At 44.9% G+C, this 18,048-nt stretch overlaps 1 protein-coding gene across 3 annotated transcripts in view; it reads right to left on the bottom strand.

Annotated features, from left to right (window-relative positions):
- The window catches only part of LOC137438594 (mitochondrial adenyl nucleotide antiporter SLC25A24-B), a 67,834-nt gene that overhangs the window by 31,375 nt on the left and 18,411 nt on the right, over positions 1 to 18,048 (bottom strand). For all 3 annotated transcript variants that reach the window (XM_068133774.2, XM_068133773.2, XM_068133771.2), the window contains exons 4-7: positions 16,111 to 16,198; positions 5,192 to 5,303; positions 4,848 to 5,006; positions 1,692 to 1,844 (exon numbers count right to left, since the gene is read on the bottom strand). In XM_068133774.2, coding sequence (XP_067989875.2) covers positions 1,692 to 1,844; positions 4,848 to 5,006; positions 5,192 to 5,303; positions 16,111 to 16,198 — 512 coding nt within the window. The remainder of the gene's footprint in view (positions 1 to 1,691; positions 1,845 to 4,847; positions 5,007 to 5,191; positions 5,304 to 16,110; positions 16,199 to 18,048) is intronic.

The following is an 18,048-nucleotide window of genomic DNA, read 5'->3' on the forward strand; positions in this document are numbered from 1 at the left end:
TAACAAGTTTCTTCCAGAGGAGTCGGAGGATGACGATGAATAGCGACTAACTGTATAAGACAACAAATGCCTAATGGGCTGGTAAGCCTGGCTTACTGGATTACCTGATTACTTTGTGCTTATTTAAGTAATTTTGATGATTTCCTGGGTGCCTTAAACCTAGGTATACACACTGAAAAAATCTCTCTAGGTCGACTACTATTCGACAGAGCCATTTTAGTGGATCAGGATGTCACCTTGGGATGCCATCTTGGACTTGTCAATAAATAATTACCTGATGGTAATTTTATTGATTCAATTGGATTCCTTGGGCCCTAAAACCTAGGGTTAGACACCAAAACCACCTTTCTAGATTGAATAATAATTGAGATATGGCCATTTTAAGCTCCCGGCGGCCATCTTGGACGCCATCTTGAAAATGACCCCTTTCCGGAAGTCAGATGTTACTAGATTTTTAGGATGTTATTTAGCATGCCCAATGGTACCAGAATCCATTGAAAAACCTTTTGTATCAATTTTTTTGGGGTTAGGTGAGTTTTTTTTTGTATATTGACCCTACTAGGATGCCCTTCCTGATGCCAAACTAACGATACAATTTTTCTGCTTCACAACGGCAGTCAAAGATTCATTTTATGGCACGCAATTGGTGATGTGAAGGATATATACAACACCAGCACCAATGATGAAGCCAAACACATCACCTAAACAATCCACTACCAACACACAGATACGTCTGTCTACCTGCTGATGCGCCCATGACGCAGACCATGTTTAAATAAATAAATAAATAAATAAATAAAGGCATGCCAAGTCGTTCACCAATTAATTTCAATCTTCTATTGATATTACGAGGAGCTGTGCGAATGTAACTAAATATTTATGTTGTTGCACATTGTTGAGGATGTTGATGTTGTTGTTGAGGATGTTGATGTTGAGGATGTTGAGGATACAAATGTTGTGTTTGTGTGCTTCCTCCCCTTCTCTCCCCATCTTGTCGACCGCTCCCATTTTTATATACTTTGTTTACTTGTTTGTTTGATTTGTTTGTTTGATAAATGTTAGCTCTTTCACGAGCCTAGACTCTGTATACAAAAAAAAAGAAAAAAGAAAAAAAAAAGCATCTGTCTTACTTATAATGACCAGATAAACAAGCATTCTGAGTATTGCGCTGCAATACATGTCCCCTACCGGCATTGGGTAGCACTGTCATAGAAGACAGTATTATGACTTACCGCACTCCAAATTATAGTCCGGAAAACTGTTGGGGAAATTACCAAAGTTCAAAGTGCCATAACTTTGTCAAAAATGATCGAAACGTCGTGAAGTTCGAACTTGATCTGTAACTTATCATGAGGAAACCATGTGCCAGGTTTGAAATCATTAGCATTAAGAGTTTAGGAAAAAAGTCCGGAAAGCTGTTCTTTGAGTGACGGACTGATGGACCGACAGACGAACAGACGGAGGGACGGAGTGCAAACCTGTAGTCCCCTACGGTGTACACCGGTAGGGGACTAATAAATAAACATTCTACAAATTATGACGCAAGAAATCAATTTCTTGATTCTAAGCATTTTGTGATGAAGAATCAATGTCAGGTCCTTTTAATTTGTCAGAGGAGTCTATCTACATATTATATACATTATACACAAAAAAAGTTTTTGACAATACAAAGGAACAAGAAGAAGCCTTGCCTGCTCATAGGACGTGAACTTAATGGCGGTCTCTGGCGCAATCTTCACCACATTCACTCCATTTCCCCGCCAAAGTGACTTTAGGCCTCCTTCTCTCACCATCGTACGTAGACCGCCAATCAGGCCTATATGATTGGACCGTGAAGATTTCACCTGCAGGACAAACATCCAGGCTTGAACACTTGGAATGAAAGTACAGTCGGAGCCCGACATTCGTGGGGGAAACGTTCCTGAAAAATGTTGCGAATGTCGAATCCGGGAATGCTGGTGTAATGTTTCAATGGGGAAAAAGGTGGATCGGTTCCGGGCGGTTTGTGATTATAAATAACCACCTTTAGAGGCCATTTTTCCCCGCAAGCGGGGGTTGGCCTTTTTCGGGAACCGTGGTTGTTTTTTTTTGGTCACCTTTTTGAAGCAATGTTTTACGGCCGGATGCCCTTCCTGACGCCAACCCTTTTTGCCGCCTTTAATGACAAACAGGGAATTACCAGTGAACTGGTACTCAATTAGCCGACCTCGGAAGGATGACAGGCTGAGTCAACCCCCCTGGCGTTAATTCAGCGATCGACCGGGATTCGAACCCAGGATCCTAGGATCCCAAGCCGGCACCCTAGCCGCTAGCCCAACACCAGATTTCACCTGCAGGACAAACATCCAGGCTTGAACACTTGGAATGAAAGTACAGTCGGAGCCCGACATTCGTGGGGGAAACGTTCCTGAAAAATGTTGCGAATGTCGAATCCGGGAATGCTGGTGTAATGTTTCAATGGGGAAAAAGGGGGATCGGTTCCGGGCGGTTTGTGATTCATAAGAATAAATGAATGAATGATCGTTTTAAGGCCATTTTCCCCGCTGGAGCAGGGGTTAGCCTTGCGGGCCCCATGACAATCATGGTTCCCTGTTTGAGGCAATGTTTTTATGGCCGGATGCCCTTCCTGGCGCCAACCCTTAGTCGCCTCTTACGATGCGCAGGGATACGGTGTACCTATTCTAAACCGGGGTACACACCAGGATCATTCATCCCAGCAAGCTGGTACTCAATTTGCCCACCTCGGAAGGATGACAGGCTGAGTCAACCCCCCTGGTGTTAATTCAGCGATCGACCAGGATTTGAACCCAGGATCCTGGGATCCCAAGCCAGCACCCTAACCACTAAGCCAACACCAGGCTTGTGATTCATAAGATAAGTTTTTAAAAGTTTAAGAACATGAATGCACATATTTACAGTTTCAATAAAAACGTTTACAAATAAAAATACTAAAAGCAATTCCAAAAGGAATAGCTCACTCTTGCCACGAGTGTCATGTTATTTTAACGGAAACGAACGGTTTGTTTTGTTTCGATATTGTGTGATCCCTAAAGCGCGTCTTGATCCCGGAAATATTTTCCGTTTTAACTCCTCAGAGATAAAGCTTGAAGGATGATACGGTATTCTGTATTATCTTATGAAGATAGAAGTTGAGTGTAAGTTGCAAAATTCTAAATGTCCTGGCATCACGGTCCTTAAGTAAGAATTTAATTTTATTTTAGATTAAAAATAAATGTTCATTTTCACTTACCATGAACCAGCTATGCTGATCGGCGTGAGACTTACACCATGTAATACACTTTAATCGTGTGCGCGACTGAAGGAATCACGAGACTTAAAACGAAACAACAGCTACGTAGTGTGTTCAAAAAGTATCCGACCTTTATTTTTCGTACGTAAAAAAAAAGAAGCTAGGGAGGCGTTGATTGGTGCACGTATGTAGGCGATCCTAATGCGCACGCGTGAATTTTTTCCCACCTGCAGAAGCTGTCATTCGACGGCAGACCGCCGATGAGTGAGGACATGTAAGTGAGCGCCGTCGGATTTTCGTTTTTGACAAAATGACGGAAAAACTTGAACAACGCTCGCTACTGCATCAAATTTTGTGTTTTTTGGCCTCGGGGATGTTGGATGCTTCCATTGTGATGACTGCAACTTGGTTTCTGGGTCGTACCCATAAACCCAGGACTCATCGCCAGTGATCACTGTGTTGAGGAAGCTGGGATCGCTGTTCACAGTCTCCAGCATGTCCTGTGCGATCTCCAAACGGAGTTGCTTCTGCTCAATCGTTAGCAGCTTTGGTACGAACTTCGCTTGAGATTCTCCTGAAGCCCAAATCCTCCTTCATAATGGAATGAACGGTGTTGAATCTTGCGGATCGTTTCCACTTGGGAATCGCCAAGCTTTACACAAAATTTGATGCAGTAGCGTTGTTCAAGTTTTTCCGTCATTTTGTCAAAAACGAAAATCCGACGGCGCGCACTTACATGTCCTCACTCATCGGCGGTCTGCCGTCGAATGACAGCTTCTGCAGGTGGGAAAAAATTCACGCGTGTGCATTAGGATCGCCTACATACGTGCACCAATCAACGCCTCCCTAGCTTCTTCTTTTTTACGCACGAAAAATAAAGGTCGGATACTTTTTGAACACAGTGTATATAATTAAATAATCACTCGTGGTTCCTGATCAAAAATAAATGATAAAACTAGAACGACACTCAGTAGAGCGCATACCTCCACCAGGCTGAACAGTTTATGGCTTCTATCCCAATGATAGGCCCGATCTGGATTCGAACTTGAACCAAAATCAAATCGCTTGTTCTGGTCATCTAACTAACTCATCCACCAAGTTTAGTCATAACTTTTATAAATATCCATAACTTTTATAAATATCATGTTATTTATCGATGTTGGCTCTATCACTCAATGGTGAAGAATCACTTAGAAATTAAATAATTCTCGTATCCGAATGCATAATCAGATCTTCACCAAGATCGAATCTATTTGTCCCTGTCTCATATCAAACCGGTCCACCACGTTTCGTCCAAATCTGTCCATAACTTTTTGAGATATCTTGTTCACAGACAAACAAACAGACAGACAGACAAAGAGACAGGGGTGAAAACATAAGCTCCAACCACCTCTGGTGGCAGAGGTAATAATTATGCAAGAACCAAGCAACCGCATTCCCTACGTCATAATTTATTTATAATCTTCCATCCACAATTAACAAAATGAAAATTCAAAAGCATTGGAATGACGTCTGTCTTTTCCGTCTCTCAGAATTTGCTATCAAATGGAAATGGGGTCCACCCAAGCTATTACGCATTGGAAGTCATGAGCTTCACCTGCATGATCACTTTGAGACGGTCCAGTGGAGCTGTACAGGTACGCGAGACAGCCCCGGCGCCCCCACCCGCCACCAACTGGCGCCACCACAACCCCGTCGTGCGCTCCTCCTCCGTGAACTCATCTGGCACAGTAAGACTGTCTCCCACGTCCAAGACCTGAGGCCGGTCAAAAAAAACCTTCTCGCTCAATTCTCTCACTACCAGTAATAAGGTAGTGTAATACCTATGGTATACACTCGAGGAAGCATTAAACGTTCCAAAAGGCTCAACATTTGTACAAAGTTAGACAAGACGACAATGCAATGTTAACATGAAGAGTGCAGACCGAGTGCAGGCCTCACAGTCGTGTGTTTCCAATACTGGAGAATCTCCTGTACGCTCGACGCCGGGTTTAACAGGTAGAAATCTCTCCATTCATTCCAATCCACTTGAATTGTGTTATCTTTATCCATACTAAGGAAGTGGGGAGAAAGAACATCACATAATACACTGAAATGTTTCCAACACCCGCAATCATTTTACTATCAGCATGAAAAAAACGTTTCATTTTTGTTTCTCAATTTTTGTTTCTCAATCATTAAACCAATGTTTGGTTTAACGATTACATATGGCTTCACTTAATACTTAATCGTTGTTCTTTTCTTGAATAAATATCTTGGAAGGAAGGTACCTATGTACCTATGTACATACCTATGTTTGTACATACCTATGTACATACCTATGTACCTATGTTTTCGTTGTCCTTTTATGCTCGATTGGCTGTATCCCTGCCCCACAAAAAAATGGCAATTTGATTACGTCATGTATCATGTGACCCACCACGTCATCTTGAGGATACTTTTGCTGCGTGAGTTGTTTTCATGTGGCCTACATACGTGAAAAAGTACTCGGAATGGCAGCTATATGTATAGTTGCTCATTGAAGCAACACAATCAAAGATGGTGTGAGGGTACACGTTTTCCCAAAAGATCCACTTCTAAGGAGAATATGGATAACCAAGGTAAAACTGACCAGAGGAAAGTGGCATGGCCTAACTGCTTCAAGCTTCATTTGCAGCACTCATTTTGAAGATAATTCATACGACAACGGCCTGTATTCCCAGTTTGTGACGGGTGAATTGAAGCAACTAAAAGCCGATGCGATCCCATGTACAGTCACGTGAAAAAGTAAGTACACCCCATGTAAAGTTTTGACTTTTTCAACATATTTCAACATACAGCTATTTGATCTTCATTTCAACAATATTGATAGATAAAGGTGATATAATATAACAAATATCATGAAACATTTACATTTTGTAGTCCATTGTATAATTTAAATAAACATAAATGCAAATTTCGAATGTGGAAAAAGTAAGTACACCCCGACATTTATCACTACTTCAAATACGTAAAATTAGAATCAGGTGCACCAGCTCAGGTGCAAATGATTAGAACGTCGTTAGAGAGGATCTTGGAGGAACCTGTCTTATTTAAACCTCAGACATTTAGTTTGGTTTGCTCTTTGTTGTTGAAGTGTGCGGCATCACCATGCCGAGATCAAAAGAGCTCTCTGAGGCCTTCAGAAAGAAGGTTATAGATGCCTACGAGTCTGGGAAGGGATTTAAAAAGATCTCCAAACAATTTGAAATCAATCATTCGACTGTCCGGAAGATCATCTACAAGTGGAGAAGATTCCAAACAACTGCCAACTTGTTCAGGCCAGGCCGCCCCAGCAAGTTCAGCCCGAGAGCAGACCGCAAGATGCTGAAAGAAGTCTCTAAGAACCCCCAGAATGTTATCACGGGACCTACAGGTAGCTCTTGCCACTGTTGATGTCAAAGTGCACGAGTCTACCATTAGAAAGAGGCTGCACAAATTTGATCTACATGGGAGGTGTGCCAGGTGGAAACCTTTGCTGTCCAGAAAGAACATCAGGGCAAGACTAAAGTTTACCAATGAACACCAAGGCAAAGACCTGCACTTCTGGAACAATGTGCTCTGGACAGATGAGTCAAAGGTAGAGCTGTTTGTCCACAGTACCAGAAGGCATGTTTGGCGAAAACCAAAGACAGCATTTGACCACAAGAACCTGATACCAACTGTAAAGCATGGTGGTGGAAATATTATGGCTTGGGGCAGCTTTGCTGCATCAGGGCCTGGGCAGCTCACCATCATAGAATCCACTATTAATTCTTCATTGTTCCAGAGGGTGCTTGAGGATAATGTGAGGTCATCTGTCGGAAAGTTGAAGCTCAACCGAAGGTGGACCTTGCAACATGACAAGGACCCCAAACATACCAGTAAATCCACCAAGGAATTTGATAGGGAGATCTCGCGAGATCACGGCGAGGTCACGTCTTTTCGAAGCTGCTCCATGCGCTCACGCTCTCGAAGCTAAGTGATCTATCAAAATCGTGTTTTTGTCGAGACTGTATCTATCTTTCGGTGTGTGTACCTATAGCGTATCTTTTGGAAAATTTTCGGTGCTAATTTTTCGTACATGTATACACAATCGTCGGTTAATGGTATCGAGTATTCTGCGGCCTAGTACTCGTAGGCTTAGACTACCGTACCGTCTCCGACCTTGTGGTTTCGTTTTTCTCTCAGCGATTCGTCGAATGCGCTGAAATTATTTTTCGTTCTCTGTTTCGTACCAGTCGTTCACCCCGTACCTCCTTGTTTAATATCTGTACTCACAAACAAAAAAAAAAAAACCCCCCAAAAAAATATTTCCTTCCCAGGTCTTATTCGTTTATTTGTTGTTCTTTTTGTTCGTTCGTTCTTCGTTCGCGATCACGCGGTTTAGAAATGTATAATCTCTCCCCTGAACAACTATTTTCTCTCATATATTATAACACCCTTTTCTTCTTTTCCTACAAAAGGATGCTTTCGTCTTGCTCACCAAATCTATTCATTCCAAAAAATATATATAATACCATCTCTTACAGTTCCTCCTTTCTACATTCCCTAAACAATCCCCATCACCCATCCCTTTCAAATCTCCCACCTTGCCCCTTCCCTCCCCTCCCTCCTAAACTCCCCCCACACCTCTCCCCTCAGAGACTCTCCCTCGCTCCTCCCCTCCTAGACTCCCCTCTCACCCCTCCTCCTCAAAGCATCCTCCCTGCTTCTTCCCCCTTCCAACTTTCACCTTCATCTCCCCAAACCTTCTGCCTCGCTCTTCCCCCTCCTCAAATAACACCTCACTGTGCCTCACCCAATCTCCATCAAACCTTTTGTCCGCCCCATTCTTCCCTTTCTCCAAGCTATTCTGAAATCTCTGAAATCTCTGACACACCTTCAACAGCTCTCCCTACCTCTTCCTCCTCTTCCACATCTTACCCTACCCCTCCCCCCCCCCCCCTGTTCTGGACCCGATGCTCCCCCTTCCTCTTCATTAACGGTATGGACCTCAAACATCCGGGGCCTTCGCTCAAACTTGACTGACCTCTCCATACAGGTTGCTTCTGACAAACCAGATGTGATCTGCTTAACAGAAACTTTCCTCCTTCATGATGTCTCTGATGCCTTGGTATCTCTCCCAGGTTACTCCCTCCTCCGGTATGATAGACCTGAGCCTCGTCCTGGAGGTGGGGTTGCTATCTTTATAAAAAACTCTCTTCCTCACTCGCCCTCCACTGCCCTCTCTCCACCTCACCCCCAGGAATACCTTTGGCTACGGCTTCCCCTTCGCTCCCACCTTTTGTTCATACTAGGACGTGCCCGTACGTGGGTGCCCGTTCCTTGCCAAAAAAAAAAAAAAAAAAAAAATTTGTGTAGGGGTGTGTGTGTGTGTAAACATCCTAGGGCGTGCCCGTACGTGGGTGCAAAAAAACATGCGTGCAAACAACAACAACAAAAAAAAACTTTGAAACCACGTGGCAGTAACGACCACAGAACCCCCCCCCCCCTCTATTTACATGAATGGTTTGGTCCATTCGCAACGACCACAGAACCCCCCCCCTCTATTTACATGAAATGGTTTGGTCCAAAGCGAACGGCTTGCGGAGTTTGGTAAAGAAATCGCCATAGCTCGGTAACTACTTGTCCGATTAATATGAAACCTTGAAAAGGCACATCCTCGGGTCCCCAGCAATATACCTGGCAAGTTTCAAGTATATCGGACCCGTGGTTGTCGAGAAACAGCGGTCACAGACAAACACACAGACACACAGACACACAGACATTCACACAGAGATTACTGGAATTATAGATAGATGTGTGTTGTACCGTCCACCAAACAGCGATGACTCCATCGACATCTCACTGTCTGATAGTATGGACCAACTTCTATCTACCCATCCCAAATCTCTCTTCCTCATATGTGGTGATTTCAATTGTCACCATGACAGTTGGCTGGGTGTGGGTACCTCTCTCACCAGCCATGGCTCTTCAGCAAAGGACTTCTGCGACTCACTGGGACTGACACAATCTGTCAATTTCCCGACCCGGATCTCAGTCAACGGAGTATCTTCTCTTCTGGATTTGGTTATGACAAACTTCCCTGAAAATGTCTGCTGCTCTTCTTCTGCTCCAATCGGCTCATCTGATCATGTGCTTGTCAAAGTGGACATCTCTCTGACCATTCTCAGAGAGCCTCCTCAGCGTCGACGAGTCTGGCATTTCACTCAGGCCAACTGGCACGGTCTTCAAGCAGCCATCAATCATCTGGACTGGTCTCCCATCTCTACCGCCTCTGACATCAACTCATCCTGGGAATTCTTTCAAAGTAAATTGCTCTCTCTCATGCACAGATTTATACCATCTCGTCTTCAGTTGTCATACCCTTCCTCCCGTCCATGGTACACGGAATCTTGTGGTGAGGCTGTTGCCCTGAAACAACTTGCTTTAGTCTCCTGGAAAGCAAATCCAACGGAAGGAAATCTCATTTCCTTTCACAAAGCCCGAAACAAGTGTGTGTCCACCCTCAGGAGAGCCAGGAAACAATATCTCACCATTCTCAAGACCGAACTCTCTTATCTGTCTCCCTCTTCCAAATCCTGGTGGCGGCTGGTCAAATCTGTTTCTGGTGTTTGTTCCCCCTCCATCCCCTCCCTCACCACAAAGGGCTTAACGGCTGACTCCGCACGTGAAAAAGCTGAATGCCTCAACTCTGTGTTTGCCTCTAAATCTTGTGTCCCAAACCCATCCCTCTCTGTACCCACCGTACCCAGTCGTACCCAGCTGCTCCTGGACTCTGTGTCCTTTTCTCCTGACAAGGTGGAAAAGTTTCTGTCAACCCTCGACTCTGATTCTGCAACTGGTCCTGCCGGCATCAGCCCACGGGTCCTAAAATCATGTTCTTCTGCTCTTTCACTCCCTCTTTCTGTTCTCTTCACCCTCTCTTTTGCTCAAGGTCATCTGCCATCTGCTTGGAAATCAGCCAACATCACCGGTTTGCACAAAAAAGGTGCAAAAACAGATCCCAGCAACTACAGACCAATCAGCCTTCTCCCAATTATCAGCAAAGTCATGGAATCCATCATTGCTTCAGATATTAAATCTTTCCTCTTCTCCAATGGCTTGATCTCTGATCATCAATTTGGTTTCAGACCTGGTCACTCTACTCTGGACATGCTGCTTCTGCTTTCTCAACAATGGATGGAGGTCCTCAACACCAAACAGGAAATTAGAGCGGTCTCCCTTGACATTTCACGTGCCTTCGATACGGTCTGGCACCCTGCTCTGCTCACCAAACTCTCCTCCTTTGGTATCCATGGAAATCTCCACGCATGGCTGGCGGACTTCCTCTCTGGTCGTAGTCAACGTGTGGCCCTGAATGGGTTTCTCTCATCTCCTCTTCCTGTTCAGGCTGGAGTTCCCCAAGGTAGTGTTCTGGGCCCTGTGCTTTTTCTGGTCTTCATCAATGATCTCTCTGACTCTCTTGAAAATCCTCTCTATCTCTTTGCTGACGACTCTACTCTCTGTCGCTCCATTCCTCATCCCTCAGATCAGCAGTCTGCAGCCTCCTCACTCTCTGCAGACCTGGACAAAATCACAGACTGGTCAAACAAGTGGAACATGTCTTTCAATCTTGACAAATCTCACACTCTTACAATGTCTCTCCGAAAGGACCGACTGGACAACCCTCCCATCTACTTTCTCAACAATCCTCTCCAAGAAGTTCTGTCGCTCAAGCTTTTGGGTCTCACTATCTGCCATGATCTTTCTTGGGAAAACCACATTTCCAAGCTGGCCTCCAAAGCCAGTCGCCGACTGGGCATCCTCCGTCGTGCGAAGTCCTTCCTTGGCACACCTGAGCTCCTCACCACATACAAGGCTTTCATCCGCAGCTCAATGGAATACTGTTCCCCCCTCTGGGCTGGTGCTCCTGCCTCACACCTTGCTCGGATTCACGCTGTTGAGGCCAAAGCTTTCAGAATCATTGGAATCTCCTGCGATGTAGTCAACACCGAGGGCCTTTCACTCACTCACCGCAGTCAGGTTGGTGGTCTTTCTGTCTTCTACCGAGTCCTCTCCGGCCTTGCTCCCCAAGCTCTCTCTGTGCTCTGTCCCCCCAATATTCCTTCAGGTCGCACAAGATCTGCCTGCAACCCTCTTATGGTTAAACTGCCAAAATCTAGGCTCTCTGCTCACCTTCACTCTTTCATTCCCCTTTTCTCCCGCCTCTGGAACAAACTCCCCCACTCCCTTCAATCCCACTCCTCCCTCCAGGTCTTTAAAACAGCTGTTCACCACCATCTCTTATCTTCCCCCATCAATAACCTTGATCTTTTCTACCCCCGGTAATTCACCCCAGAGTCCTTGCAGTGTTCATATGTTTTATTCCTCTCCCACCTCCCCCCAAGTCCTCCCGATGTCCCTGCTCTCAAATGTTGTGTTTGTGTCCTTCGCCCTCTTCCCCCTCTCTTTTGTGTCCTTCCCCCTCTCTCCCCATCTTGTCTGCCGCTCCCCTTGTTTTTTGTGTTTTGTGTGTCGGTTTGTCTTTTTGTGTGATTAATGTTAGCTCTTTCACGAGCCTCGATCTTGTATACAAAAAAAAAAAAAAAAAAAAAAAAAAGGAATGGTGAAAAGAAAGAAATGGAGGGTTCTGGAATGGCCAAGTCAAAGCCCGGATCTAAATCCCATCGAGATGTTGTGGGGGGATTTGAAACGAGCTGTGCATGCAAGAAACCCCTCAAACATCGCACAGCTGAAAGAATTCTGCATGGAGGAGTGGGCAAAAATTTCTCCCAGTCGATGTCAGAGACTGGTAGACAGTTATAAGAAACGCCTACTTGAGGTTGTTTCTGCCAAAGGGGGCAATACCACCTATTAGAGCCAAGGGTGTACTTACTTTTTCCACATGCGAAATTTGCATTTATTCCAAGCATTATATGGAGTGTTACTGAGGGTGGGGGTGTATGTCCAAGCGTTATACGGAGTGTTACAGGGGGTGGGGGTGTATGTCCAAGCGTTATACGGAGTGTTACAGGGGGTGGGGGTGTATGTCCAAGCATTATACAGTGTTGTTACAGAGGGTGGGTGTATGTCCAAGTGTTATATGGAGTGTTACTGAGGGTGGGGGTGTATGTCCAAGCGTTATACGGAGTGTTACAGGGGGTGGGGGTGTATGTCCAAGCATTATACAGTGTTGTTACAGAGGGTGGGTGTATGTCCAAGTGTTATACAGAGTGTTACAGAGGGTGGGGTGTATGTCCAAGCATTATACAGAGTGTTACAGGGGGTGGGGTTTATGTCCAAGCATTATTTAGAGTGTTGTTACAGAGGGAGGGGGTGTATGTCCAAGCGTTATACAGAGTGTTACAGGGGGTGGGGGTGTATGTCCAAGCATTATACAGTGTTGTTACAGAGGGTGGGGTGTATGTCCAAGTGTTATACAGAGTGTTACAGAGGGTGGGGTGTATGTCCAAGCATTATACAGAGTGTCACAGGAGGATGGGGAAGGGAGGGGGTGTTTCCAGTGTCGCTACGTAATGCTACTTAATCAATGATAACTTTGTTCCATGCACCCTTTATTAAAACATGCAAGTTTGTAATGGCACATATTCAATACATTGATGATATCGGCATCAAAGCGCTATATGGAGTGTTACAGGGGGATGATATGATATCGGCATCAAAGCGCTATATGGAGTGTTACAGGGGGATGATATGATATCGGCATCAAAGCGCGATATGGAGTGTTACAGGGGGATGATATGATATCGGCATCAAAGCGCTATATGGAGTGTTACAGGGGGATGATATGATATCGGCATCAAAGCGCGATATGGAGTGTTACAGGGGGATGATATGATATCGGCATCAAAGCGTTATATGCAGTGTTACAGGGGGATGATATGATATCGGCATCAAAGCATTATATGGAGTGTTACAGGGGGATGATATGATATCGGCATCAAAGCGTTATATGCAGTGTTACAGGGGGATGACATGATATTGGCATCAAAGTGTTATATGCAGTGTTACAGGGGGATGATATGATATCGGCATCAAAGCGCGATGTGGAGTGTTACAGGGGGATGATATGATATCGGCATCAAAGCGCGATGTGGAGTGTTACAGGGGGATGATATGATATCGGCATCAAAGCGCTGTATGGAGTGTTACAGGGGGATGATATGATATCGGCATCAAAGCGTTATATGCAGTGTTACAGGGAGATGATATGATATCGGCATCAAAGCATTATATGCAGTGTTACAGGGGGATGATATGATATCGGCATCAAAGTGCTATATGGAGTGTTACAGGGAGATGATATGATATCGGCATCAAAGCGTTATATGCAGTGTTACAGGGGGATGATATCGGCATCAAAGCGGTATATGGAGTGTTACAGGGGTATGATATGATATCGGCATCAAAGCGCTATATGGAGTGTTACAGGGGGATTTTTTTTTTTTTTTTTTTTGGTTGTATACAAGATCGAGGCTCGTGAAAGAGCGAACATTAATCACACAGAAAGACAAACAGACACACAAAACAAATAACATCGGGAGTGGTAGACAAGATGGGGAGAGAGGGGGAAGGACACAAACACAACATTTGAGAGCAGGGACCGAGAGACATGGAGACATCGAGAGATCTGTGGGAGGGAGAAGGCTTTGGGGGGGAGGCATGTGAAGGGGGGGGGGGGAGAGGTATAAACATATGGACACTGCCAGGACTTCCAGGAAAGAAGTTGGAATTTCAAACAAGGTGGATCTGGGGTGAATTAGCGGGGGTAGAAAAGATCAAGGTTTTGGATGGGGGAAGATAAGACATGGTGGTGAACAGCTGTTTTAAAGACCTGGAGGGAGGAGTGGGATTGAAGGGAGTGTGGGAGTTTGTTCCAGACGCGGGAGAAAAGAGGAATGAAAGAGTGAAGGTGAGCAGAAAGCCGAGATTTCGGCAGATTAACCATCAGAGGGTTGCTGGCAGATCTTGTGCGACCTGTAGGAATATTTGGGGGACAGAGCACAGAGAGAGCTGGGGGAGCAAGACCGGAGAGGAGTCGGTAGAAGACAGAAAGACCACCTACCTGCCTGCGGTGAGTGAGTGAAAGGCCCTCAGAGGTAGCTTCATCGCGGGAGATTCCAATGATTTTGAAAGCTTTGGATTCAACAGCGTGAAGCCGAGCCAGGTGTGAGGCAGGAGCACCAGCCCATAGGGGAGAACAGTATTCCATTGAGCTGCGGATGAAAGCCTTGTATGTGGTGAGGAGCTCAGGTGTGCCGAGGAAGGACTTCGCACGACGGAGGATGCCCAGTAGGCGACTGGCTTTGGAGGCCAGCTTGGAAATGTGGTTTTCCCAAGAAAGATCATGGCAGATAGTGAGACCCAAAAGCTTGAGCGACAGAACTTCTTGGAGAGGATTGTTGAGAAAGTAGATGGGAGGGTTGTCCAGTCGATCTTTTCGGAGAGACATAGTAAGAGAGTGAGATTTGTCAGGATTGAAAGACATGTTCCACTTGTTTGACCAGTCTGTGATTTTGTCCAGGTCTTCAGAGAGTGAGGAGGCTGCAGACTGCCGATCTGAGGGAAGAGGAATGGAGCGGCAGAGAGTGCAGTCATCAGCAAAGAGATAGAGAGGATTTTCCAGAGAGTCGGAGAGATCATTGATAAAGACCAGAAAAAGCACAGGGCCCAGCACACTGCCTTGGGGAACTCCAGCCTGAACAGGAAGGGGAGATGAGAGAAATCCATTTAGGGCCACACGTTGATGAGAAATTACTTATAAATCGACATAATCATATCAAAAAATTTATTTATTTATTTTCTGAGTCTGTGGACCTTTATGTACTAGTTCAGGTATACCGCCTTTAGAGGCCATTTTTCCCTGCAGGGCAGGGGTTGGCCTTTTTTGGGCACCGTGGTCCCCTTTATGAAGCAGTCTTATGGCCGGATGCCCTTCCTGCCGCCAACCCTGTTAGTCGCCCCTTGCGACACACACAGGGAATTACCAGTGAACTGGTACTCAATTTGCCGACCTCGGAAGGATGACAGGCTGGGTCAACCCCCAGGTATTAATTCAGCAATCAATCGGGATTCGAACCCAGGATCCTACGATCCCAAGCCTGCACCCTAACCGCTAAGCCAACACCAGGCTGTACTAGTTCAGGTATATAGGAAGGAAATGTGGTTGGGATGAAGAACTATGTGCTATTTTGCAAAATGAAAGTTGAAAAGCATGGTTTTAACTACAACGGTACTCGGTAGAGCGCATACCTCCATCAGGCGCAACAGTCAACGTTTTGTATACCACTGATAGGCCGGATCTGTTCAACCTGGCGGAGGATCTGGATTCGAACCTGAACCAAAATATAATCGGTTTGTTCTTGTCACCCAACCAACTCATCCACCAAGTTTTGCCTGAATCTGTCTATGACTGTTTGAGATATCGTGATCTCAAAGAGACGATATCAAACTGATATATACAGTACATATCGTTTTTGTCCGTCTCTTAATGGTGAAAAATCACTTAGAAAATGATCGTATCCGGACCCTGATCTTCACCAAAATCGAATCACTTTGTCCTTGTCACATACCCTACCTGTCCACCAAGTTTCGTCCGAATGCGCCGTAACTTTTTGAGATATCCTGCTCGCAGACAAACAGACAGACGTGGAAAAAATAACCTTTGTCCACCCTAGGAGGCAGAGGTAATAAGTTTCAGAGATTTTCAACTCTTCCATGATCATAAATACCTGTAGAAAAGAGCAGCTTTGGAAATAGTCAATAGTGAACTTGCTCAGTTCTGCTGGCATTGCAACTACCTGGGCACCTACCCAGGTGAATGACAAGACAGTCTCCTTGCACGACCAATCAGTCACCTTTTCAAGATATTTTCTGCCTGAGTCAAAGTGATGTGCAGACCTAGATGCTCCATTGCGTGCAGAATCTCTGAAGCATCAATCCGACCTGAGACACAAGGAAACAATCATCATCACACAGGTATTGCAAACGGTCAATCAATCAAAAATGGTTTATTAAAAGCATGTCTGGCAGCCAATGGCTGAATTACACACACACATACATATTCATCATTTACAATCAAAGATTGCTTACAAGATAAATAAAAAAAATATAAATCATATATTGAAACGTATATCTCTTATTACCATGGTTCCCGGTGTGTACCCCGGTTTAGAATAGGTACACCGTATCCCTGCGCATCGTAAGAGGCGACCAAGGGTTGGCACCAGGAAGGGCATCTGGCGTAAAAACATTGCCTCAAACAGGGAACCATGATTGTCATGGGGCCCGCAAGGCTAACCCCCGCTCTAGCGGGGAAAATGGCCTTGAAACGATCATTCATTCATTCAACCACCTTCTAATGATGGGTCGCAATAGCAAGTGAAATACCTTTCCACAACTAGTATCATCGTTCCTCCAGTGTTCGTAATTTCCATGTTTCTAAAGCAAGATGGTAAGATGGGTTACATTGTCCTGACATAATTCTGCACGCTCTTTCTGCACACATTCTGCACACATCCAACCTGTCCCCAAAGTTTCGTCCGAATCCCTCCACAACTTGTTGAGATATCCCGTTATGTATCGTTTTTGGCCCTATCTCCCAATGGTGAAGAATCACTTAACACATTCTAGCAGCCGGATCCGGATCCGGATCTTAACCAAAATCTAATAATTTCATCCTCGTCACATACACTACATCTCTGCCAAATTTCGTCCGAATCCATCCACAACTTTGTGAGATATCTTGTTCACAAACGGACAAACAGACAGGGGTGAAAACATAACCTCCATCCACCTTCGGTGGCGGAGGTAATAAATGATTCCACAACTTTTGTGGAATAGTACATCAGTGCTATCGGTCTCAATTCCCACAAAGTGGGTGGCTGTGACTTTGGAATAGGTGTCACTCCTGCGTACTTTCAACGATCCGGAAGTTTCACCTGTTCAAATGATGCATTTGAAACATCAGTCAAGGGAAAACTCAATTCATAACCAAATTCACAGATTACTCGCACAGGTAAGTCTCCAGAAATACTTGATTTTAAATTCCTTCTTTTACAACGTGTGCAGATAGAATCATCAAAAGGATACAACATCCGGGTCTCCGATGTCCGGTCTAAATGGCGGCCCAACTTGTGAGAATGGACATTTTGGAGAAGCATATAGATCATGCGGAACAGAATCGTCACGTCTCCCCAAGTTCATTGTATTTGCAACTTTACAAAAACTGTCCAGGATCATCAGGCCAAATGACAATTGCAGTCACGCAGCCATATCCAGAAATGTCAACTAAATACGCGAGTTAGCTAACGTTGGTCCCACAGGTGGGGAAAAAGAGGAAATAATGAGTGGAGGTGAGCATTGACTCTTTGAGAGTTTATTACCTCCGCCACCAAAGGTGGATGGAGGTTATGTTTTCACCCCTGTCTGTCTGTTTGTCTGTCCGTTTGTGAACAAGATATCTCAAAAAGTTGCCGACAGATTCTGACGAAATTTGGTGGACCGCTTGGTTGGGTGTCTGACAAGGACGATTCGATTTTGGTGAAGATCTGAATATGGATTCGGATATGAGAATTATTTAATTTTAAAAGTGATTCTTCACCATTGGGAGATAGGGCCAAAAATGATACATAGCAGGATATCTCAAAAAGTTATGGACGGATTTGGACGAAACCTGATGGACCGGTTGGGTTTGTGACAAGGAAGAATCATTTCAATTTTGGTGAAGATCCGGATCCGGATCCAGCTAGTATAATTTTTTAAGTGATTCTTCACCATTGAGTGATATGGCCAAA

Source organism: Myxine glutinosa, chromosome 13 (genome assembly GCF_964187855.1).
Source record: "Myxine glutinosa chromosome 13, kmMyxGlut1.1, whole genome shotgun sequence".
In the NCBI taxonomy this organism is placed as follows: domain Eukaryota; kingdom Metazoa; phylum Chordata; class Myxini; order Myxiniformes; family Myxinidae; genus Myxine; species Myxine glutinosa.